The 27,229-nt window shown below is 38.5% G+C and overlaps 1 protein-coding gene across 7 annotated transcripts in view; it reads right to left on the bottom strand.

Annotated features, from left to right (window-relative positions):
- Positions 1-27,229, bottom strand: part of MKLN1 (muskelin 1) — a 347,617-nt gene that overhangs the window by 90,069 nt on the left and 230,319 nt on the right. For all 7 annotated transcript variants that reach the window (XM_055124497.1, XM_055124493.1, XM_055124502.1 and 4 more), the window contains 4 exons: positions 20,927-21,069; positions 19,125-19,213; positions 6,158-6,267; positions 2,583-2,775 (listed from right to left, as the gene is read on the bottom strand). In XM_055124497.1, coding sequence (XP_054980472.1) covers positions 2,583-2,775; positions 6,158-6,267; positions 19,125-19,213; positions 20,927-21,069 — 535 coding nt within the window. The remainder of the gene's footprint in view (positions 1-2,582; positions 2,776-6,157; positions 6,268-19,124; positions 19,214-20,926; positions 21,070-27,229) is intronic.

Here is a 27,229-nt window from a genome sequence, read left to right as displayed (position 1 = left end):
CTTTTACGTCTCGTACTTCTGACCTTGTATTTCCCACCCATAAATGTAGGATGGGAAAATGTGCTGAGAGTGATTGAGACAGAATGCCCTAACCCTGCGCCAGGCTGTCTTCACCGGGGCACCTCGAGGGCGGGGCTGTTTGAGTTTCCCTCCCCACCCCAAGCAGAACCCCGGCAGCCGAAAACCTCCAGAACCCTACTGCCGCCATGCTCAAGGCCACTCTCCGTATGCTCAGACGAGCCTCACCCAAGAGGGAACTGCAGAAAAACCCAGCTATGCAAGCCCCGTGTCTGAGATGGCCAAGCCTGCTTCGATCGATCGGACTGGGCCTCCTCCCCGCAGCTCCCCAGTTTTCAATAGCTTGGCAGTCACACCCACAAACTGCCCCCAGCCCAGTGTAATCTCATCAATGGCCAAGATCCAGGAACTATAAAGCAAAGCTCCCAGAAGAAAGCGACACAGAATTTCCTGGAGCACGACGCCAAATTCGAGGCTGCGCAACTTCTTATACTCTGGCCCACTTATGCACCAAAAGTAGCAGCACAGATTTGTTTGGTTTTAACATACTTGCTTGTACTCTCTTATCTACGGACTTAAATGGCTCCAGAATGAAATACAGCAACCTTCACACACTTTCCTCTGACGGTGGTGGGAAGGTGCATGGTGGTGGGATTGGTGTTTGACTATCATCTGTAATGAACTACTGTGAACTACTTTTATGAAAATAAAAATACATAAAACTTGCAAAAATAAAGAGAGTGATCACTGATTCAATAATGTCCTTTACTGACGATGGAAGATACATCACAGGAACAGACACAAGGCAAGCGAGCGTCTGTGTGCAGGGATGTGCCATCCACACCGCCCCAGGCACACCATCCTCATAGCACCCTGGTGGATCCACCAAAGTGGGAGTCAGTGAAGAGGGCTTCTCCGGGGAGGTGCCGTTAGGTTGGCATGATTGATTAAAACACTGGCCAGGGGCCTCATGGCATGTACCTGACCCAGGTTCCATTCCCCACACCACACGGTCTGTGGAGTGCTGCTGCATGCAGGGGCTACCCAGGCCCAGGTATCCCACACGATTCTCGGCCCGTGCTTTGAATTGCCTGTCCATTTGCCCGACAATCACCACGGCAGGGGAATTCTCCCAGGACACTGCTTGGGAGACTCCGGACACCTCCACCCTAAAATCAAACCCTAGTCATCAATGACTGAACTCAATCTGAGACTGGGGATGGGCCTTTAACTTTCACCCTCTAATCCACATGGCTTGGTTGTTTTGGAAACCTGAAGCTCAGCACATGGGCTGGAGAGATAGCACAGCGGAAGGGCGATCGTTCGCCTTTCACGCAGTCTTTCACCGAGTTCAGATTCCTCTGCCCCTCTCGGAGAGCCCAGCAAGCTACCGAGAGTATCGAGCCCGCGTGGTAGAGCCTGGCAAGCTACCCGAGTGTATTGGATATGCCAAAAACAGTAACAATAAGTCTCTCAATGAGAGACGTTACTGGTGGCCGCTCGAACAAATCGATGAGCAACGGGATGACAGTTACAGTTACTTCAGAAGCTCAGCACAGCCCTCAGTGACCTCCCTTTCATAGTCCACAGGCTGCAAGGTTTGAGGGGCTGCATGCTAGCAATATTCTAAGCCTCCTAAGTCTCATATTCTAAACCTATCACAAGCAGCACTGATTCTCTTCTGTCCCCATGAAAGAGGGTGAAGGCAACTTTCAATATTATAAAAATCAACAAAGAGTGCTTTCATAAAAATAAAAAAATCACACGGCAACTTTAATAATCAAATGGATGGATGTCATCTTCTGAGACAATTATCTTGGGAGATTATTTCATATTAATACATTTCTTTCAGTCTATCAGTCCCAAGAAAATCACCAATTATGGAGCATTCAAACCATAGCAAAGATGATGCTAATATGAATCTCATCATTCCTAATAGTCTTCTAATAACAATTTTTTAAATATACCTAATATCCCCTTTCACCAAAGGACATCGTTTTAGAAAATGATAATTTCCTACCAACAAAAATATGTAAAAGTGTAGGCCAACGATACCAAAAATGAAAGCTTTTTCTAATGTGATTTAGTGCTAGTGAATGTTAGCATCTGTAAATGTGTGCATTACTAAGATGATAATTTATATTTTATATGTAGGTATGCTTTTGTTTTCTTTTTTAAGTCTATTCCATTATGGACTTAATCCAAGAAATCTAGAAAACTTTTAGAGCTAAAAAAAAAAAAAAAGGGAAGGGAGTGAGGTTGAAGGAGAACCTGGCACAACAAAGGTTAATAGTCCTTTAACAATATATTCTTGGGTGGCCAGAGAAACAATACAGAGGGTAGGGAGCTTGCTTTGCACCTGTGCGATCCAGGTTGGATCCCTAGAACCCCTTACGGTCTGTCAAATCCATTCTGAGTGCGGAGACAGGAATAAGCCCTGAGCATAGCCTCATGTGGCCCAGTAACATACACAGACACAAACACAGACACAGACACAGACACACACACGATTCTGTGTGTACTTCAGATCATTCTCATACCCAGTCTAAGTTTATGAAACATACCATTTACAGCCTTTTCGATCAATTCTTCACAAGCATCAAAATCACCCTTCAACACCAGTTTATCGTGCAGATCTGTTAACATAGGATGTTCCAGAGCAATCTTGGTTTTCTTCTGCAATGATTCAAAGGCCTCTGTATAGTTGTGTTGCCTAAAGTGTTTGAGGCAAAGACGAATGGCTTCCTGTTCACGGTACTACTGGAACACAAGAGAAAGTAAGAAAAAAAGAGCTCTGCTTAGTTATTACTGTATGAAACTGTGACAACTAACCTGCAGTGAGCATTTACTGTGTGCTTATCACTATACTAACTCTACTGACAAGTATCATTATTGCTTCCACTTTTAAATGACAAAACTGAAACTCAGTCACTTGTAATAAAATGCCAAAGATTACAAGTATGTATCAGAAAGATGAGGAACATATAAAGTTATAAGTGCATGTTCATCATAAAGATGAAACTGAACCAAATTCAAGAAACTAATTTTCCAAAAACCAAAAACAGATCTATTTTTCAAAGCTATTTTTAATCATTTTAAGATGATAAAAATGTTAACTTTTATCTTTCCCTGATCATATTATAATGTACTACAAGCACAGAAACCATTAAGTAATACATATAAATTAAACTACTGCTTTCTGTTCTTGGTTTTTAGTAATAATTAGTTTTCACTAGAATGACTAAAATCAAATTCTAATGCATTTCAAATCCAAACTGTTCACAAACAGGTTTGAGAACCAAAGATATCAAAAAGTGACTATTAATTCTATCATTTGGGGGCCAGAGTGATAGCACAACAGGTAGGGCACTTCCCTTGCCAGTGGCCAACCCAGGTTTGATCCCCTAGACTATATATGGTTTCTCCTGCTCTGCCAGAGGTGATCCCTGAAAACAGAACCAGGAGTAAGCCATGAGCACTGCCAAAATCTTAAAAAAAAATTTTAATTAAAAAAAATTTTAAAGCCTGGAGTAACTTATCCATTAAACAGTCAAAATGTAAAGTTTTTAATGCAATGAAATTCAATAAAGAGGAATATTTAATTTCTTAAGTCTCTGCCCTAATATAATGAATACCCAAAATAACAAGCTCACATAGACATATTTAAAACAAAGTAACTTCAAGAATGTTACAGTAACCAAACTGTTGACACACAGCAGTTACCATGACAATAAAAAATGACAACCAAAAATATGATTTATTGAAAAGCATATTTTAATAAAGCAAGAAAACAGACCCTTCAAGAAAATTTACAGACTAGAAACACAAATCACTTTACAGTTGGCTGAATTTTTAATTAGTAAAAAATTGACTTTTTAAAATCAGTAATAGGTTATTAAAACATTTTTCCTTGAGTACTGTCATTGTCATCCCGTTGCTCATCGATTTGTTTGAGCGGGCACCAGTAACGTCTCTCATTGAGAGATTTATTGTTACTGTTTTTGGCATATCCAGTACGCACAGGTAGCTTGCCAGGCTCTGCCGCGAGGGCTCGATACTCTTGGTAGCTTGCCGGGCTCTCCAAGAAGGGCAGAGGAATCGAACTCGGGTCGGCCTCGTGAAAGGCGAACGCCCAACTGCCTTGAATACTATAACTGAGAATTTTTCTTTCATCAAAAACTGAAGAATAAACCTATATTCAAACTAACATTGTATTAACAGTTTCTTACTTGTGGTTTCTAAAGAGTTATCAGAATCTAGATTCATCATAGACTCTCATGTATTCTAGATAGAGCAATTAAAACCCTATTAAGTACTTTTTTAAATTGACTTAAAGTCTAAACAGCATTCACATTATAAACATTCTATCAGGCGCCAAAAATTCACAGTACAAGAGGATTTATAAAATAGCAGAATTTCAATGCATGACTCAGAAAACTTAGAGGGTAAAAAGGCTTTAATTTCTGGAGGAAGAATTCAAAAGCAAATGAGGATGAATAATTTCTGCAGGGCCACACTGGGTGGCGCTCAGGGCGCTCCTGAGGAGACGAGGCCCTGCAGTGAGGCTGGGACAGAGCTCGGCTGGCGCTGCAGCGCCAGGATCACCCCAGGCCACACCTAGCCGGGCTCCTTCTCCACCTCTTCCTACCAGTCATGTCCCAGACCCAGGGCTAAACAATCTCAATTTCTCTAACAAAATTTCTTCCTGGGGGTGGGAGGTAAAATTCGCAGCTCTCTACGATTTCAGAGATCTGCCTGAGTTTACTAAAGAAAACATTCACATGTCACAGGCTATAAGGAAAATGTTAATCAAGCATGAGAAAAGCTGAATCACTGTTTGAAGTAAGAATGGAGAGAACTGACAGGATTTTAAGTACATATTATGCATCTACTATGTGCATAAAACTCAAAAGTTATCTGGGGTCTAAGTTCAAAGGGTTGAAGCTTCTGCTTTGCAAGTGGGAGGTCCAGATTTGATCTCAGGCACTGCCTGGTCCCCTGTGTATGGAAGGAGTGACCCCCAAGCAAAAGGCCAAGAACAGCCACCAGTACTGCCAACTGTGGTCCAAAAAATATATATAAACAACAAGGAAAGGCGTGCACGGGGGGGGGGGGGGGGGAGGGGGGCCACTGAAGAAATATCACAGTAAGTAGAGTGCTTGCCCAGCATATTTTTTGTGATCCCTGAGCACAGTTGAGTACAGCCCAAAGACCAGAACAAATAACAAAGAGGTCTTACACTGATCTTTAATATTTTAAAATTTCCATCTTTAAGCACAGCGGCCACTCAACACCTTTATTGCAAACCACAACAGCTAATTAGAGAGAGAGAACAGAAGGGAATGCCTTGCCACAGTGGCAGGGTGGGGTGGGGGGGAGATGGGATTGGGGAGGGTGGGAGGGACGCTGGGTTTACGGGTGGTGGAGAATGGGCACTGGTGAAGGGATGGGTTCCCGAACTTTGTATGAGGGAAGTATAAGCACAAATAGTGTATAAATCTGTAACTGTACCCTCACGGTGATTCTCTAATTAAAAATAAATAAATTTAAAAAAAAAAAGAATTAAAAAAAAAAATTTCCATCTTTACTGTGAAAGAATTTATCCAATATGCCAAAAATACAAAAAAAAACCAATAGCCATCATCTATTCTAAACTAAATAAAATCAAATGCCAAAAATAAATTAGCCAAATAAAAACTAAGTTGATCAGAAAAGAGTTGAACACCCATGAGAGAAAAAAAAAAGCTTTGAAAGAAGCTAAGGTCTACTGCTTCCAATCTCTGTGAGTAGATCAGTTCACCCAATAGCAAATAAAGTCACAAAGAAGTGATAATGAGACCAAGTCTTACCATCTCACTGATAAAAATAGCGAAGATTCATTTAAATCTATCAAAATCAAAGATGAAACAGAACAAAGAGATCTTCAGAAAGACTGAAATATGCACTTTTATCAGAGTAGCAATGATTAAATAAAATGCAAGATGCTTAGAAGCTAATAAAATGTAAATAGTTAATGTTATCTGGCTGAACATTATAAGTATTCCTAGTCTCAATATTTTTGATTATTTAAGCTAGAAATTGATACAATCTTTCCTTTCTAGGCATTAAAAAAAATTAGGATTTTAAAATATAGTCCTACCTTGCTATACCAGTTGAGACAGGGTTGTACTACATCAGGATCATCAATGCCACTAAGTTCAACATACCAGATGCTAAAGTTAAAGCTGGGTCCCCAGGATAAGAGTGGAACTTGAGGAGGGAAAGGGAAGAAGAAAATGGAAAAAAAAATTAACAAGGTTCAAATGAAACTTTCACAAAGCAAAATCACTATTCATTCCTACTAAAATTTATTCAACAAATTTTCTGCATACATTCGATACACCTAGCACAATGCTAGGTGGATTGATTACAAACAAAAAGAAAACATAATACAGACCATCATATGGTTTCTTTAGTTATAAAAAGTGTAAGGTATACTGAAACTGATCACACTATTTCCTCTTTATGAAAAGGAAAGAAAGAAAAGATCGAGGTTCTGTGTAACTCCGCAGGCCAATTTTATTAGCCCAGGGACCAGAGAGATAGTACAGTGGGCAGGGTGCCTGCATGCAGCCAACCTGGGTTCAATCCCTGGCACCACATACAGTCCACTGGGTACTACCAAGAGTAGTCCCTGAGCACAGTCAAATGTGGCCCCAAACCCCCCAGAATATAATTTGACCAGCCCATAAGAAACACAATTGCTAGCTCTTCTTATTGCTATTAATTTCTGTCTTAATACTATATACTTTTAAAACACACCTTTTGGGGACTAGAGTGATAGTGCAGTGTGTGGGGTGCTTGCCCTGTATGAGGCTAACCCAAGTTCGATTCCTGACACCAACTATAGCCACCTACAGCTCCTCCAAGCCACAGCAGGACCGACCCTAAGCACCCCGCTCCCTGAGCGGAGCCAGGAGTAAACCCTGAGTACCACCAGTTATGTCCCCCTCCCCCCAAAAAATACCCCCAAACCCACATATACCTTTCAGACCAGAGACAGTCAGGTGTTAAGGCACCTGCCTTGCATGAGACTGACCCTGGCTCAATCCCTGGAACCACATGATCCCCCAAGCACTACCAGGAGCAGGTTTGAAGGCCCCTGGGCACACTGGTCAATGGCGATCTGGGAATCCCAGCAGGGCAGAACCCAAGCAACACTGCAGCCTCGGGCCCTCACAATGAACCACAGGCCTGTTTGGCAAAAAATCATTAGGAGAGGGCCTCAGAGCACAGCTTGGGAGACCCTCCCTAAAAGTAAACATTTTAAAAGAAAATAAAACACCTCTCCATAGAGGGCTACCATCAGGGCACCCCCGAAGTTAGTTTTCATCCTAGATTTCTAAATATTCCTGAGGACAAAGAATAAATACAGGCAGATCGGAAACTTCTCTGAAGTCTATGCAACCGTCCAGGCTACAAACGTTCAAAAATTCCACAGAAATTCAATGTGCCCAAATGCCATCTCTATCCAAAACTAGGATTCCCAGAATCCTTCTCAGATTCAGTACCTACTTCTGTCTCCACCTCAACTTGCTCATTTCTTCATTCAGCTGTAAACGAGGATGTAAACCCTCCAAATCATCTACAAATAGTATCTTCATTTACCCCATTCCTCTTTATGCATTCTCTGATCTAATCTGATCTCCCAAGGAGCTAGCTTTCCCTTTCAAACCTTTAATCTGTATTCTCAAATCTGATCTCCCAGTTAATAACTCTCTTACTATTTTTTCCTTTTACTCATAGTCTTACGTGAAACCAGACTTCCTCCTAAGGCCAACTCAACTTCCACACCAAGTTCACACCAAGCCCAGCCAAAGAACTCACTCCAGTATGAACTCTGCCTTTTTGTGTGTCACAATCTTCTTTCTGCCTCTTCAGTGAACACTAGAAACCTAATCTTCCTCATTTTTCATTGCGTAATGGAAAACACATAAATTATAGAGTAAACCAATTGCACTAAAATATAATTATAAAAACAATAAACAAAAGCGTGATATAGGCTGGAGCAAGATTACAGTGCGTAAGGCTCTTGTTACGTTGTACACAGCCCGTCCGGTTTCAATCCCCAGCATCCCATACAGTTCCCTGAGCACCACCAAGAGTAATTTCTGAATGGGGAGCCAGGAGCAACTCCTGAACACTGGTGGGTGTGGCTCCAAAATGAAATTTAAAAAATTCATATGCTTTTTATTAACATTCAATAAGATCTAGAAACAGATCTAATAATTATAACTTCAAAGATATGAATTTGCTATATTGGAATATGATGAAGAATAATTTGTAACAAATGACAAGCCACGGAAACTGTTATAACTTACAACTATTAAAAGTTGTTCCCAATGTTGATAACTGAAGGAAATTCTAAATACTTTAGAGGTAAAAGAATGTAAAAATGTAACTCATTCTCCATCAAATTCAGGAAGCGACTAAATAAACCCTACAAAGTCCTATACAAAAATTCAAAAGTAAATTTATGTCTCGAATGAAATGAGTTTTGCTTGTTAATATTGATAACTGAGTAAAGAAGTGAAACTATTCCTCAGGACTTCAAAAAACTAAGGAAATAAAACAACATTACAAAATATGAGACTTCAATCTTCAGACTTCTGACAGTCAGGTTCATGCAAAGTTCATTCCCCTTAACCCTATGCTTTCTTCCCAGTCCACCCACCCACCCACCCACACCCACGCCCCACTTATATATCACTCACACACATATTTATTAAAGCACCATGACTTACAAAGTTATTCATAATTGGTTTTTTTTTTTTTTGCTTTATATGGGGGGTGGGGAATCATACCTAGCAATGTTCAGGGGTTATTCCTGGTTTGCATTCAGGAATTACTCCTGGAAGTGCTCAGGGGACCATATGGGATGCAGGGAAATAAAATCTGGGCTGGCCACATGCATGGCAAATGTCCTACCAGCTGTACTACTGCTCGGGCCCCCCATAATTGGGTTTTTGACATACAATGTTCAATCACCAAATCTGTTACCAGGGTCAACTTTCCTGCAGAGTTCCCAGATTCCCTCTCCTACCCCTCACCCCTCAGAGCCAGTTGGCCATCTCGACAGGCATCTTTAAGTTTGGTTTATTAAAGTCTGGGTCTCTTGACTTCAGTGTCGTTGACTCTGTGGTTTCGCTATTTAGTTCTATCATTCTTTAGCACCACAGATGCAAGTGAATCCTCTTGACCTCTGCCCCTGTTGCTTCTCATCTCTCTCTTCTCCCTTTCCCCTTCATTCTATTTCTTTCCTTCTCCTCCATAGATTCTGGAGCCAAGAGTGATTTAGGCATTCCTGCCTTTAAAACACTGCAATTCCTCATCTAGTTACTCTAAATGCCACATTTAAGTGATATCATCCTGCATCTGTCCTTCTCTTGGCTTACTGCATCAATACACCTTCCAGTTCCATCCATGTTGCAGCGAACTGCATGATTTCATCATTCCTTACAGTTGCATGGTATTCCATTGTGTATGCACACCACATCTTCACGCTCTACTATTTGTTGATGGACATCTAGGTAGGTAGATTCAAAATCTTAGCTACTGCACTGAGGGCAGCAATGAATAATGGTGTCCATGCATCCTTTTGAATGAATTTCTTTTCTATTCTGGGGTAGATACCCAAAAGTACAATTGAGGTCATAGAGCAGCTTAATTTTAAGTTTACTGAGAATCTCCATACTGTTTTTCATAGTTGGTGGATAAAACAGACAACATTCCCACCAGCACTGGATGAAGTTCCTTTTTCACCACATCCCGCCAAAAGAGACTGTTCCTGTATTTTTGATATGCACCATTAGAACTGGTGTGAGATGGCATCTCATTGTTGTCTTGATTTGGATTTCCCTAATAAGTGATGCTGAGCATCTTTTTCATGTGCTTCTTGGCCACTGAGAAGTCCTTGTTTATTTCCCCTTTCCATTTTTTGATGGGGTTTTTGGATTTTTTTGGTTTTGTTTCTGATCTTTGTCAGGCTTTATATATCCCGGATATCATCCCTTTATCTGATGCACTGACCACAAAGTTTTTCCTCCCCTTCAGCTGTCTTTCAATTTTAGTCCACATTTCTTTTACCATGCAGACACTCCATAATTTGCCGTAGTCCCACTTGTTTCCCTTTGATTCTGTCACATTTGCCAGTAGCACTGCATCTCTGAAGGAACCGTTGAGGTTCCGATCTTGGAGTGTTCTGCCTATACTTCCCTCAACATACTGAATAGATTCTGGTCTGACCTCAAAGTCTTTGATGCACTTTGAAATGACTTTTATGTGTTCTGTGATTTACAGATCCAGTTTTAATTTTTCACACATGGCTATCCAGTTTTGCCAGCATCATTTGTTGAAGAGGCTGTCTTTACTCCCATTTCATTCTCTCAGATCCTCTGTCAAAAATTAGCTGAGCATATATGTGAGGTTTTGTCCTTGGATATTCTATGCTGACCCACTGGTCATAAGTCTATCCTCGTAACAATACCATGCTGTTTTGGTCACTGTGACTCTGCAACAGAGTTTCAAGAAAGGTAATGAGATACTGTCCAGTTTCTTATTTCACTATGATTTTGGCTATTCAGAGTCTTTTATGATTCCATACAAACTGTATTATGGACTATTCTAAGTCCTTGAATAATGTCTTCTGAATTTGGATAAGGAATACATTAAATCTATATACTAGTTTAGGTAGGATGGTCATTTTGACAATACTGATTGCTATCCAAGAACATGGAATATTTTTTCATTTTTTTTAAAGCCCTCTTCTATTATTTTCTTAAGCATTTTTAAGTTTAAAGGGCTCAATCCCTGGCATCTCATATGGTCCCCTAACCACTTCCAGGAGTAATTCCTGAGTGAAAAGCCAGGAGTAACCCCTGAACATTGCCAGGTATGGCCCAAATAAATAATAATTATTATAATAATAATGACAAGAATTGCTGTGGGCTTGCTATGGCCTATCTTAAGGAAAGTTCCTTCCACTCCTATTTTGTTGAGGTTTTTATTTTTTTAATCATAAATGGATGCTGGATATTGTCAAGAGCGTTCTCTACCTCGATATGATCATGTGATTTTTATCTTTCCTTTAACAGTGTATTAGGTAATTGGTTTCAGTAGTGACCCATTCTTGCAACCCTGGGGCAAACCCCACCTGATCATGGTGCATGTTTTTTGTTTTTTAAATATACTGTTGGATTTGGTTTGCTAAGATATTTTTATTTAAAATTTTTGTTTTTATTTTATTCAATTGAATCAGTGAGATACACAGTTACAAAGCTGTTCATGATTGAGTCATATAGTGTTCCAACAGCTGTTCGTTCAGCAATGTACATTTCCCACCAACAATGTCCCCAGTGTCCCTCCTGCTTCCCCCAACCCCGTGGGAGGTGTGCGCTCTGTGTGTCTCTCTCTGTCTTTCCCTCCCCTTCCCCTCTTTTTTGGGCTTTATGGTTTGCAATACAGATCACTGAAAGGTTATCGGGTATATTCCTTGATGGTTTGCTTGCTAAGATTCTGTTGTGACTCTTGGCATCAATGTTCACTGAGGAGATTGGTCTGAAGTTTTCTTTTTTAGAAATGTCTCTGCTTTGGGTATCAGTATAGTGGTAGCTTTGTAGAAGGTGTTAGGAAGGATTTCTGTTTCTTCAGTATTTTGGAAGAGCTTAAGGATCAACAGCTGAAAGTCTTTTCTGAAGGTTTAATAAAACTCACAAGTAAACCTGTCTTGATCAGTACTTTTGTTTTGGGGAGATTCTTACTTATCTGTTTCAGTTTCCTTGCTTGTGATTTGCCTGTTATAGCTTCCTATTTCCTCTTTGTTCAGTTTTGGGAGATTGCATGTTTTAAGAATCTGTCATTTTTTCTAGGTTCTCCAACTTAACAGAGTTGAGCTGTCTTCACAATAAGCTCTCATTATGTCTTGGATTTCTAAGGGTTCCGTTTCTATTTTCTCCCTTTTCATTTCTGATCCCATTTATTTGAGCTTAGTTACTATTTTGAAGAACCAGCTTCTGCTAAAAGCATCTTTAAGGTTGAAACAGCACTGACCATGCATGTGGAAGCAAACATAAACAAATAGGACTACATCAAACTAAAAAGCTTCTGTACTTCAAAAGAAACAGTGACCAAAATACAGAAAGAGCCCACAGAATGGGAAAGAATATTTACCCAATATCTATCTGATAAGGGATTAATATCCAGGATATACAAGACACTAGTAGAATTGTACAAGAAAAAAAACCTCCAACCCCATCAAAAAATGGGAAAAAGAAATGAATAGAAGTTTCCTCAAAAAAGAAATACAAAAGGCCAAAAGGCACATGAAAAAATGCTCCACATCGCTAGTCATCAGGGAGATGCAAATCTAAACAACAATGAGATATCATCTCACACCACAGAGACTGGCACACATTCAAAAGAACAAAAGCAACCAGTGCTGGCATGGATGTGGGGAAAAAGGGACGCTCTTTCACTGTTGGTGGGAATGCCAACTGGTCCAGCCTTTCTGGAAAACAATATGGACAGTCCTTCAAAAACTAGAAATTGAGCTTCCATATGACCCCACAATACCACTTCTGGGTATATGTCCCGAGGATGCAAAAAAGCATAATAGAAATGACATCTGTACCTAGATGTTCATTGCAGCACTGTTCACAACAGCCAAAATCTGGAAACAACGCAAGTGTCCTAGAACAGATGACTGGTTAAAGGAACTTTGGTACATTACACAATGGAATACTATGCAGCTGTTAGGAGATGAAGTCATGAAATTTGTTTATCAATGAATAGACATGGAGAGTCTCATGCTTTAGAGTATCAAGTGAAATGAGTCAGAAAGAGAGGGACAGACATAGAAGGACTGTATTCATTTGTGGAGTATAGAATAACATCACGAGGCTAACATCCAAGGACAGTAGATACAAGGGGCAGGAGGACTGCCCCATAGCTGGAAGCCTGCTTCATGAGCGGAGAGGAGTAGGCAGATGGAATAGAGAAGGGATCACTAAGAACATGATGGCTGGAGGAATCAGTTGGGATGGGAGATGTGTGCCGAAAGTAGATAATGGACCAAATATGATGACCTCTCAGTGTCTGTGTTGCAAGTCATAGTGCCCAAAAGTGGAGAGTATGGGGAATGAGTATGCTATGGAAGCAGGGGGAGGGTAGGAAAGGAGGGTATACCTGGGATATTGGTGGTGGGGAATGTGCATTGAAGGAGAGATGGGTGCTTGATCATTGTGTGATTGTAATCCAAACATGAAAGCTTGTAACTATCTCACAGTGATTCAATAAAATTTAAAAAAAAGAAAAAAAAACATCTTCTGGTTCCGTTGATTTTTTTGTATTGTTTTCTTGGTTTCTGTACCAGTGATTTCTGCTCTGGTTTTTATTACTTCCTTCCTTCTGCTGAACTTTGGATTCATTTGTTGTTGGTTCTCCTGATGTCTGATGTGCATTTCGGTTGTTGATTTTATCTCTTATTCTTTCCTAGTGTAGGCCTATATTGTTATGAGTTCCCCTCTAAGTGTGGTTTTGCTATTCCCACAGATTTTGATAATTTCCTTCTTCATTATCATTAGTCCCAACGATTTTTAAAAATCTCTTCTTTGATTTCCTCTTTAATCCAGCTATTGTTTAGTAGCATGCTGTTCAGGCTCCAGATGGCAAGAGTTTCTCTACATCTTCTTTTTATGATTAATTTCTCTCTTTAGCATTGTGTTCTGATTGAATACTTGGTATGGATTTTATGTTTATGAATTTATGTAGGTTCATCTTATGCCCTCATATATGATTTATCCGGGAGAATGTTCCGTGTGCACTAGATAAGAATGTGTGTTCAGTTTTTTTGGGATATAAGGTCCTATATATATTCACTTGTTCCAGCTCTTCTAGTTCTTCACTTGGTGCTCTTATGTCTTTAGAGACATTTTGTCTGGTTGATCAATCCAGCGGTGATAGTGAAGAGCTAAAGTTCCCCACTACTATTGTGTTTCCATCCATATGTTCACTTGTCAGCAAAAGCATTATAAACTTTGCTGATTCACCATTTGGTACATATATGCTAATTAAAGTTAGCACTGCTTGATCTAGTGTTCCCTTACCCAATATGTGGGGTCCATCCCTTCTTTAAGTTCTATATTTAGACTGAATGCTGATTGGTCTGATATAAGTATGGCTGTCCCAGCTTTTTCCTATTAACCTTTGTCCTGTCTTGACGGTTGTCTATCCTTTCACTCTGAGCCTGTCTATCCCGTGATTTTTAGGTGTGTTTCCTACAATCACTAGATAGATGGATTTTGTTTCCTGATCCATTCCACCATTCTCTGTCTTTTGATGGGACAGCTGAGTTCATTGACAAATGCAGTTAAGGCCTGTCTTGTCATTTTACTGTGTGGGGTTGTTACTTCTATAATTGGCTGTTTGGCTTATATAAATGGCCTTTCAGTATTCCGTTCAGGGCCAGTTTAGTCACAGCAAATGCTGTCAGCTCTTGTTGTCCGAGAATGCTTTTATCTTTCCCTCCCATCTAAATGAGAGATTTGCAGGGTAATGGACTCTAGGTTGAAAGCTTTTTTTATTTAAGTGAAATCTGAATAAGCCATTCCATTCTTTTCACTACTGACTGTTGCATATGAGAGATCTGCTGTGATTCTTATGTTGTTTCCTTTATATTTAAGGTTTCTCTTCTCTCTAGAAGCTTTAAGGAGTTTCTTTAGATTTTGCCATTTTGATTACTCTATGTCTAGGTGGTGTTTATTTTTCTTGGTACTCTTGAGGCCTCTTTAATCTGTACATCAGCCACCCTCAGAGTGGGGTGGGGGTTCTCTCCCACCACATGTTCTTCCTCTTTCCCATTTTCCTCTCCTTCTAGTACTCCTATAATTCAGATTATTCCTTGTGCTGTTATCCATAAAGCACCTTACATTCTCTTCCACTCTAGTGTTGGTTTTTATGTATTTTTTTTTTCTCATTCCTTATAATGCTGGCTTGCACTTTGTCATCAAATTTGTTTAAATGGTTCTACACCTGCGCAATTCTGATACTATGACTTGTTATCGTGTTCCTTAGTTCCTTCAGTTCATCTTGTTCGGAATCTGTCATCCTCTGAATCAGCTCCTATTTGAGTTGGTAAAATTTCTCATCTAGAGGTTGCTTAATTTCACTGGCCAGTGATTGCTTAATTTCAACTGTCAATGTAGTGAGTGTTAATTTCAGGTCCTCATCAACCAGGCTTGAGAGCTTTAATGGGCTTGAGGATTTTCCTATAGCAAGCTCAGTTCCTTTGTTTCCTTATGCGGACTAATGTTGGAGGTTTAGATTTTCTGAGTTACCTAAGAACTGTTCTGTTCAGTTGTTTACACCAAAGGGCTAATAATAACACCCCTGTTATCCAAATTATACCATATAGTGCTATTGGAGTATGACATGGGATTTTGAACTAGTCAATTCATTTAGTTGACTGCAATATATGACTGAATTACGTCACTGAAGTATGATGGTTTCATCCACTGTCTTCAATATGAAAAGTGTGTAGAGTAATAATCTCAGGCGGATACTAATGGGTTTGGAGAATTAGCGCTGATGTCATACAGCTCCACTATCTAGAGGCTGGGGTAAGGAGGAAGACCTCATGTGTATTTAAAAGTAGCCTCTGCCAGGCATTTTCTGTTCTGGAGAAGCACATCATTTTTCTTGAACATCTATCTCTATCTCTCCCTCTCCCTCTCCCACACCCTCTCCCCCTCCCTTCTCCTTCCCTCTTTCTCTCTCTCCCCCCCCTATTTAAGTAAATTTAAATAAAATTACTTTGCTTCATTAAAAAAATTAATTAGCCTCTGCTAAAGGAAAAAATTAATTTATTCTTCTTGTCTAATTTGTGAACAAATTCAATGACGACGTTTATATTCATTTAAATAGATATTTTTCATTGTAATTGAAAAATATATCTAAATGTCGGAATACGATTTGGAGATCATCTTAACACTAATTTAGTCATGTTTAGTTCTCCTACATTACCGTTAATTGAAGGCTGACTATATTTAGAAATTGTACTACTTAAGAAAAAAAATTTTCTGGATAAACATCTTTCAAACATAACTGAAATATAAATGTGAAGAACTCAAACACATTTTAGGAATTTTAACAATTCTATTTAAGAATTCTACCAATTCATCCAAACCAAATAAATAAATCTGAACTAAATTACCAAGAGAGCTACACATCACTCAAAAATTGCATTCGATATGTACAAAGTCATAGGAATAAAAATACTAATTTCTACTTTCACACTACTACTTTCAAAGAAAATTTATTAACAGAATGCTGGGAAAAGACTAGAAAGTAAACATACTACAAAGAACAATTTGTATCTCTTAAAAGAGAGAGGAAGTTATCTAAATGTTAATATCATAAATATCAAACAGGTCAGTAATTGCCTAAAATTATTTGGAATCCGCTCCAACGAACAGTCTGCCTAAGCCCGAACATTTGTAGTGCTGGGCCTGGGATGTGGCACAAGGGGTGGTGGGGACCAAAACAATGTCAAGTAAAATACATCACTGTGCCCATGCGAGACTGGCAAGGTCGGATTTCTGGTCGTAATACAGCTAAATGTATAATTAATCTATAAAAATATCTTTACAGGAACCACTCTCAGATGACTCTAGGCCTGGCAATGTGGACTAGACAATGTGGTCTCACGTCAGCACGGGGAAGCAGACTGGTGTCATCAGGGCCACACCCAGCAGTACTGGAAGTGGGCAGCGATGCCAGAGACTAAACTCAGGGTCTCCCACACACAAAGGCATGGAGTGCTGTTTACCTGAACTGTACTGCCAGCCCCTCATGAATTTTTAAGAAGAAAAAGAAAAAAAACATTTTAGTTCCCTAAAACATCTGTTTGGGGACACCTGGCAAGTTCAGTACTTACTTCTGGCTCTGTGCTTAGGGATCACTCCCAGAAGAGCTGGGGGGCTACATGTATCCCTGATGGTGCTATGGACAGAACTCAGACTGGGATCATGCAAGGCAAATACCATGCATGCTATACTGCTCTCTAGAAACTCTACACAGATTTTTATCCAAAGTCCTGTAATCAATAATACTAGAGAACTAAAGACTATCGAAGCTTCAGTAGCAGTCTCCTTTAAAGAAAACTAATGACCATAAAAAAAAAATACCAAAAAAGCACAAATAAATCAGAAAATGAGAACATTTCACTTTACATAACTAATACAAATAGAAGTCAAATAAGTACTTTAAAGTTATATAGTATAATCTATAATATAAAATAGTAAGGTATTTTTACTGCTTGCATATTTGAAATTTAGGATCACAGAACTGGAAAAGCTATTCCAAAAGTTGTTAGGAACTGGGGAGTCTGCATGCAGAGGAGAGAATTACTCAGGAGTAAAGAAGTAAGCCACCAAAATTAAATTCATTCTAACACTAGGATTGACAAAGGAGAGGGGGAAAAAAGGGTAATTTAAAAATTAAGAAGAAACTTTGTGGCTGGAGTGACAGTTCAGCAGGTAGGGTGCTTGCCTGGCACATGGCTGACCCATGTTCAATCCCAGGCGATACCTAAGTTTCCTTGAGCCCCACAGGGAGTGATCCCTGAGGCAGAGCCACCAGTAAGCTCTGACTACTGCCTACTGCCCCCAAACAAATAAATAAAAACAAAAAAAAACCACCTTTGCTTGTTTACATTCTCACAAAAAAATGGGTTTTTATTTACTATAACAAACTATAATTAGAGAAGAAAGTAACACACTAGATAGCAATAGTGAAAAATTAGCTTTTCCGAAAGCCTAGCACAGGGAGGAAGAATGGGAGGAACCGGGACAGAGCGTGTCCCGGGTACAATGGTGCAGGGAAACAGACATTCAGATGGAGGGTGTGGTGCTGGAAAGACTTATGCAAGAACCCTTCCATTAACAGTACTGTAAACCAAGATGCCTAAAATAAAATTTAAAAAAAACTTTTTAAAAGGAACAACTATCTGCTTCTTTATAGGCAGTCTTTATGAAGACTTCAGAAATTCAATCTGATGTAATGAAATCAACAGGTCATACAGTAAACTGACAATGACTATGAGGTACACTGCTTCAGAAAGAGGGATTTTTCTCCCAAATCAAAACCTGGGGTTCTGGCTTTTATTGTTAGTCTTTAAAGACTGGGATTGAATTTAATCCTAATTTTAACATAAATTTTTGGATATCCAACAGAGGTGGGAATTAAGACTCAAGCTACAAACATCCTGTCTTCTAAACAAAAAATCTCAAAGGAAAACAAAAATCCTCAAAAATTAATTTCGAAGAGGCATGAAAAATACTTCCTTAAATAAAAGATTTGCTAATTATAAACCTTAAGTAGTATTTCTCAAATATTTTATAATACATTAGTCATAAAATTAACAATGTTTAGCAAACACTTTGTCACTTTAAAAAATGAATATGAAAGAACAGAAAAAAAAAATAACCAAAATGCAGTCTGAAGGAATTCACTTGTATTGGGTCAGTTGTAGCTTTAGAATAATTGGTAAACCTATCGTAAAACAATCAAGGTGATAAAGTCACTTTATCTTATAAAATCTTTAAAGACTCTTTCAAGGGAGAAATATTTGGTTCCACTGGAAATAATTGTACTCAGGGGACCAGAGAGATGGTACCATGGCCTGCATACAATGACCCTGGCTTCTGTCCCCTACATTGTGTATGGTCCCCCAAGCACTGCCAAAAGCAAGCCCTGATGTGTTCCAAACCTCCCTCAAGCCCCAGAGAAAAATAAGAAATAAACATCTGCAGTTGTAACAGATTTAAGGAGTCCAAAAACTTTTCTGCAAAGATTTACACAGTAAATCTTTTTATGTTCTGAGACATCATGGGGCCTCCTACAATTATTCATCTTTGTCTTTGCAGTCCAAAAGTAGACTTAGTATTAAGTGAGAAACTGGAAGTGTTCCCATTAAAAAACAAAACAGGGGTCCTATAAAATCTGCTTTACAGGGCATAATGCTGTCTGATAATATAGACTTCATTTCTATGGCAGATTTCTGAAAATCTTACCTATTTTAATGAATCGACAAGGGAACATCTGTTCATCAATTTTATGCTTCAAAGTGAACGTTTCTTTGTTATAATCATTTTTTAATCCACTGTGGGAAAAAAAATAAAGTTTTCAAGTCTGACCTCACAATTTTATAAGTACACTAAAATACAGGTTAAATAATTGTTAGATTATCAAGTCAAATCAGAGCTCAAAATATATGACAAAGACAATATAAAGCAGCAGATGAACATAAAGAAACAATTCAAAACATACTGACTGCATTGTAACTATAGTCTTATTTATTTAACAGCAAATTAAAAATATTCCAGGTAAATTACAAAAGAATGCAAATATGCATGCATGCAAATATGTGACAACTTAAAGGCTTTAATGTATCTTTAAATACAATAAAACATTTAATTAGCACTGTAGCACTGTCATCCCGTTGTTCATCAATTTGCTCAAGCAGGCACCAGTAACATCTCCATTGTGAGACTTATTGTTACTGTTTTTGGCACATCGAATACACCACGGGTAGTTTGCCAGGCTCTGCCCTGTGGGCGGGATACCCTGTGTAGCTTGCCGGGCTCTCGGAGAGGAAAGGAGGAATCAAACCCGGGTCAGTTCCGTCCAAGGCAACTGCCCTACCCGCTGTGATATCGCTCCAGTCCAAAACATTTAATTACTAAATAGAAAATTATAAAATAACTAACTCGTAGCTGACCATGTTGAGTCAAATATTAAAATCTGTTAAAGAATTAAGTCACCTAATTCTGATTAAGATGCCAGTTTTTCTTACGGCTCAATTCAATCTCAAAGATAACTTCACTACAGACTCAAAAGCATTCATCTAATTTAAACACAACTTCTTGCTATATCTCTCCAATTAAAATCTACGAAAAGTATTAACAGAAAAGTCACTTGCCTCTTAAAAGTCTTACGTCCTGAAATATTTAAGTAAAAAATAGTACATAGGGTAACATCTATTTGTAAAATCTGTTGTGCAAAAGGGACATCACAAATGTATTCTAAAACTCTATGGCACTATTTGGTCATCCATTATCTTTCTGATGTCTGATTACCTAAGGGGCAAGCGAGCACTTTCACTGCTGCTGGTCTATGCTGTTAAATCCAAATTTAGTACAGTTCCATCTTAGTGGCAGGCACCATGCTGCTCTGTGCAGTCACATAATTTTTCTTTTAGTCTCCAATTTACTGTAAATTCCAGAAAGGTGTTTGTTCTGCAAAGGTTTTAATGAAAGCTGAATATATTTCTAAAGTTCAAAAATAAGACTGAAAATATATTTAGCAAAGATTTTAATGAATGTATTGCTGAAGTTCAAAACAAGATTAAAAAATAAGTAGAAAAAAAGAGAAAAATTATCTTTCTTCTTTGATATCAACTAATATTTGATGGTCAAATTTTTTTCTAGCTATAATTAATATCTACTGGTTTTAAACTAATTCACTAACACGGGGCCATAGAGATAGTACACAGAGTCTAGGGCACTTGTCTTACATGCAACTAACCTCAGTTCAGTCCCCTGCACCCAATATGATTTCCTGAAGCCTCTAAGAGTGATCAGCTCCCTAAGCTCAGATCCAGGAGTTAGCACAGGTCTGGCCCCAAAACAAAACAAAACCAAATAAAGGACTAACTGAACCAACAATACTAAAATAAGCTACTATCAATCTAAGAACAGAAATACATTTTCCTTCTTGGGGGGGAAAAAAAAAATCAGACCATGCAGCTGTGGCTACAAAGATGATGGTGGCTTGTCTAGAAGACAACCCTTTCCTCTTCACAGTGACAACTCACCTAGACAATAGTTCCGTCATATTCTCCTCATTCATTCCACCAAAGACTTTAAACTTCTTCAAGTTGCAGACATGAGTTTTCTCATACTTTCCAAATGTGATATTCTGAACTATTGCAGGCCTTTCAAGCTTCAAAATCAAGTACTAAAAAAAAAGTAAAATAGTCAAATTATATTCTCTATTTAAAATACAACTTCTGAAAGTTCTGTTAACAGAAGAACACCTAAGGTCTACCCTGTCCCGTCCATATTGGGAGATTTGTTTTTACTGCTGCCAACAATACACAGATGGGTCCAGACAAAACTAGGTAAAATAAAGCAACCATCACATATTCTAATCTGACATACTTCCACAGAAAACTCAATGTTTAAGATCAGTAACAAATCTAGAAAGGTATTTACTAATCACCCCTGAAAATTTTATTTTAAAGTCCACACCTACTATAGATATATTAAATGTAACTCAAACTGTCCTACTATATACTGTATAAAATGGACTTATTTTAATTAGAGAATGCATGTTGCAGACTTGTTTCAGTTTTTAAAAAATGGAATGACATTACTACTGACTAAATGACAGATAGTCATAAAATGTTTTTCTAAATCCCAAAGTATTTTGTTGTCAGACTTCATGCTTCATGATAATAATGGGAAATACCTGTGATAGGGGTAATAAGATATGTCAGAAGTCCTATTTCATACTATACAAAAAAATTAACCCAAAGTGAATTAAAAAAAACCTTTCTAAAAATCATTATCTCAGGATTGAAAATCTAAATGTTCTAAGAATTCTATAAAGTTCTAGGACAAAAATAAGAATACTTTTTTTCTTTTTACTTTGAATATGACAATGGATTTTTAGATGTGACACCAAAAGTAAAAGAAACAAAAATTATAAACCATAAACACTTTTAGAACAATTTTAAAATTACAACACTTTTGAAACAATTTTTTTAATGTGTCGACATGAGATAGTTACAGACTTACAAACTTTCATGATTGCGTTTCCGTCATACGATGATCGAGAACCCATCCCTCCACCAGTGCCCATTCTCCACCACCAATGTTCCCAGTAGCCTTCCTCCCCTCCTCCCACTCTGTGGCAGGCACATTCCCTTTCACTCTCTCTCTCCTTTTGGATGTTATGGTTTTATGGTTTGCAATACAGGTAGTAAGTGGCCATCACGTTTGGTCCATAGTCTACTTTCAGCACACATCCAAGCGAGCCCTCCAAGCATCATTCACTTAATGAATGATGTTCCCTTCTCCATCCCAGCTGTCTTTTCCCCCAGCATGAGGCCAGCTTCCAAGCCATGGAGAGATCCTCCTGGCCCTTATCTTTATTATCTCCCATACTGTTACTTTATATTCCAAGAATGAGTGCAGTCATTCTAAGTCTGTCCCTCTCTCACTGACTCATTTCACTTAGTATGATACTCTCCATGTTGATCCACTTATATGCAAACTTCATGATTTCATCTTTCCTAACAGCTGCATAGTATTCCATTGTGTAGATAATCACAATCAAATACTAAAAAATAAAAATTAAAACACTTTTTTTTTTTTTTTGCTTTTTGGGTCACATTCAGCAATGCTCAGGGGTTACTCCTGGCTTTGCACTCAGGAATTACTCCTGGCGGTGCTTGGGGGACCATATGGGATGCCGGGGATCAAACCCGGGTCGGCCAAGTGCAAGGCAAACACCCTACCCGCTGTGCTATCACACCGGCCCCATAAATTAAAACACTTTTTATCAAAAGACATTATTTAAAAAGTGAAAAATGGGAAAAATATTTGCAAATATATCTGGTAAAGGTTTAGATATATATATATCCAGAATATGTGAATCTATCCAGAATATATAAAAAAGCATTTTTTTCCCCTTTTCGGGTCACACCTGGCGATGCACAGGGATTACTCCTGGCTCTGTACTCAGGAATTACTCCTGGCAGTGCTCAGGGAACCATATGGGATGCTGGGAATCGAACCTGGGTAGACCGTGTGCAAGGCAAACACCCTACTCACTGTACTATCGCTCCAGCCCTAAAAAAGCATTCTTATAGTCAACAACAAAAAGACCAACAACTTAATTTAAAAATTAGCAAAGGACCTCAACAGCCTTTTTTTGAAAGAAGATAGGTTCATCAGGCACATGAAAAGATATTAGTGGAAGTCAAAAGCACAATACAATAAAATTTCATACCCAAATGCTAATAGTAAGGGTTTTTTTTTTTTGTCTGTTTACCCAGAAATAAACAAGTGTTGACAAAGGAAATGGAAAAACTAGAACTCTCACACATTGCTACTGACACTGTAAAATGTTTCAGCAATGTAGCGTATAGTTTGGCAGGTACTCAAAAAGGATAACCTTTAGAACTGTCAATGATCCAGAAGTTCTATTCCTAGATATCTACTCCATAGAAGTAAAAAAATAAAAACAAATTAAAAAAGTCCTCAAATATTCAGAGCAACACTAGTCAGAAAGGCCAAATGGTGAAATAATTCAGAGGCAAATCAATGTAAATAGATAAAATGCAGTGTTTCTATGCAATGGACTATTATTCAGTCATTACAAGTAGTGGAGTATTGATATGTGCTACAATGTGGATGAATCTTAAAAACATGCTAAGAGAAAAAAAATCAGACTCAGAAGGTCATTTATAGTATGGTGCTATTTACAAGAAATACTCAGAACAGGTAGGTCTATAGATGTGAAAGCAGGTTAGTGGTTGTTAGGATCTAGGTTACTGGAGAAATGAGAGACTGCTTAACGTAGCAGATACCACATTTCCTTATTAAGTAATAAAACTGTTTTGGAACCACAGAGAAATTAATAGTTGTACAATAATTTATGTATACTAAATGCCATTTAACTGCCTGAAAATTCTAAATTTTATGTTATGTCACATGAAAAACTGTGATGATGAAATCAGAGCTAATACCATGAGAACACTTAATTCCCCTGTGTGGCACATGTTCAATGTTTACGTGCATTTTTTTAGCAGAAGCAGGAGAAATAGGAGCAGTTATCTTAATAAGGATCCTCTTATTCAAATTTTATAAATGAAGATATTTTACAAATGGCAGAGCTGAGATTAAAAACTTGACTAATTTTACAAATGGGAGAGTTGAGATTAAAAACCAAACCAAACTCTAGTTGACACTATGTGGCGGACCCAACTCCACTCTCAACCCAGTCTTCCTTGCTATCCTACAACTAAAGGCAGATACAGGACAAAATTCTGATCAAGGAGATGCAAGCAAAAGCTTGCTGTGGGATCCTCTTGATTTCTGGAACAAATGCTACCTCTTACTTATGTCAACAGTTACAGCCTCAACCACCACTGCTGTGCTGAAAGAAAAAAGATCAAGAGACTCTCAGCGTCGCCATCTGTGAATCACTCAACTTTCACCAGCAACTGACCCGCTCCAGCTTTCAAGTATGTGATCCTGTTGGTTCAAACCACTGTACTGCAATGGGACCTCTAACTATTTGCTGTGAAAAGCATTCCTATGATTCACTGACCCCAAAGTCAAAGCTCTGAGCACTACACAAAAACTGTTTAGGCTCACATACTCCTTATACCCAAGTATAAAAGGAACTTCTTTTTTTTCCCCCCTTTAATTTTAAAAAATGGGGAGGAGAGAGGGTAAGGCCATGCCCAGTAGTGCTCAGGTTTTACTCCTGACTCTGCACTCAGGGATCATTTCTGGTGTGGTTCTCGAGACCATAGGTGGTGCTTGGGATTGAAACCGGGTCAGCTATGTACAAGGGAAGTGGTCCCAAACTCCCACAACCCCTGCTGTACTGAAACTCCCGGCCCCTAAAACAGAAAAAAAATTCTAACTTCCAGAGATGGGGGTGTGAGTGGCCATGGGTTATGGGCTGAATTACATTGGTACTGAGTAGAGGATAATAACTGAAGAAAATTCATCTGTTACTCTTTATCCTTATGATGGTCGTATCCACATTTGGTACTTAAATTCTCAATTACCTGGGACCCCTCCCAGTGTGATTTTAGTTTTAAGTGTTTCTGTTAGTGATCTGCAGTGTTTCTCAACCCCCTAAAAATCAGATATTCCAAGGGGTCACATGTGGAAATTTCATTAGTGGGGTGGGGGGTGGGCAGTGGGAGAGAAAGGGAGACATAGGGGTCGGGGGAGGTGGTACTGGTGCTACAGCACTAGACTAGGACAGTTGATAGGACAGGTGACCACCGGAAAGGAAACAGTGTTAGGAGGGGACCTAATGGGGAAAAGGATCTGAAACCCAATCTAAAGTTTTTTCTGCAGAGAAACGATTCATCCTTTCAGGAGATGTTACCTTTGTCACTAGGGCTCACACTGTCTCCACTAACCGTTATTCAAGGGAACTAAGCTGTGATACTGAAAGATCAAAGGTTTGCTAGGAAAACAGGGACATTAGGTAAAGAAGAGAATGGTATGCAATTATTCTTACATCAAATAATTGCATGTCATATTAAAAGAAATAAAAAATGTAAAGGTGAAGAATGAGAATAAAGCAATTTAGGGTTCAAGTTTTCATAAACCGTATGTACGTGTGCATATGTTCTCTCTCATCAACTGTTAGTAACTTTCAGAACAAGAATTAGAAATAAATACTATAACCTGACTCTGAACTCCAGAAGAATATTACTTGCTATATATCTATACACTAAGGCTATCTGTATTCCATCACATACACTCACCTTACAAAACTAAGTAACAACTGGAATGATTATATTTTTTTATGGTATGATTACTATATTTTGAGAGACTATGTGTGGAAACCCTGGGTTGTAATTAAACTTAAGAAAAATAGATTCCATGTTTCAATTTCCACATGAATTAGTTTCATACGTTTAAAAATTTTGGTAACTGCTACTCTAGAACTCAGGGCTTTCTCTCAACAGTGTTTGGGGACCATATCTGGTGGTGAGCATTTGAACTGGGGTCCACTGCATGCAAGACAAGTACCTTACCTCCTGTACTCTCTCCAGCCCAGGTGCTTTTAAAAAAAATACCTAAAGTTAGACACTGTATGTGTATTATAAATATTTAATAAGCAAAGAAAAAATATTAACATCTATTACATTCAAATTTTGTTTTATAATAAAGGGAATTTCAGAGTAAGGAGGTTTTTACAATTTGTTATAACAGGAAGAATAAATAAATAACTTAGGATTAGAGAAATAGTATGGCAAATAAGGCACGTGCCTTTCAAGCGACCAGCCAGGGTTCAATCCCTAGCACCAAATAATGATCCCCCAGATACCACCAGGATAATCCCTGAGAACAGAGCCTAGAGTAAGTCTGAGCACGGCCAGGTGTGGCTCAAATTAAAAACATCAAAAATAAAATAAAATAGCGCCCCCAATGAGAGCTCAATTTAAAATATAAAAATGTTAATATAAGAAAAAATTAAAAAACATAATACATTGGGTTTCAATGAATATGTAGAGTTGGGGAGAGACAGAAGAAAACAATGCAAGTCCATAAACATATACAGAGGTTTGAATATTAAATAAAAAAGCAATTAAAACCACCTTAAGTTAGATTAAAAGATCTACTAGACTAGAAAAATATAAAAATAAGCCACAGAAATTGTGAGAATGCAATGCACAGCAACTTTCATACACTGCAATCAGAGTAGAAACTAACGGGAAGTTTAAGAACAACAGATCTACCTTATCAAATGAAGTATGAATGACTATTAATCTATGACTCAGCAATTCTAATCCAAGGTATATTCCCTATAGTAAGTACAAGTATAGATGGGCCAATAGACATAGAATAAAAATGTTTATGGCAGCCAGCTAGTAATAACAAATAAAAGGTTAAAAAACAAATGAACAAACGAAAAGGTTAAAGCCTGCTTTTATGAACACATTTTAGTATATTCCCATTCTGGGATATTATATGGAATTGAAAATCAACTCGGATTATTCACAGCAAAATTAAAAAGTCAAATATTACACAAAAAGATAAACAGTCACAGAAATTGATTCAATTTATGTCATATTAATCTAAAGTCAAAACCAGTTAAAATTTAAGCCTTTCCCCGCCCTGATGAGCCCCGAGTTGCTGCCCACAAAGGGCTCTGCCAGCTCCTGAACAGCCGTGATCCCAGAGACACACAAACCAATCTTGGAATCTTGGAACCCTGCAGCTTTTGGCAGAAATGCTCCTGGACTGTGAATTAAACTACAGTTCCGTGCCACCCCGGGTGGGAAAGGGCACTGTCCCTTCCTCCTTTTCCCCTCTGCGGCAGCATGGTGACCGCCATCTTTCAGAGCCTATCAGAC

This window comes from Sorex araneus, chromosome 1 (assembly GCF_027595985.1).
Source record: "Sorex araneus isolate mSorAra2 chromosome 1, mSorAra2.pri, whole genome shotgun sequence".
Lineage (NCBI taxonomy): Eukaryota > Metazoa > Chordata > Mammalia > Eulipotyphla > Soricidae > Sorex > Sorex araneus.
The sequence above is the reverse complement of the archived record's forward strand: the minus strand, read 5'-3'. Positions and strand labels throughout refer to the sequence as shown.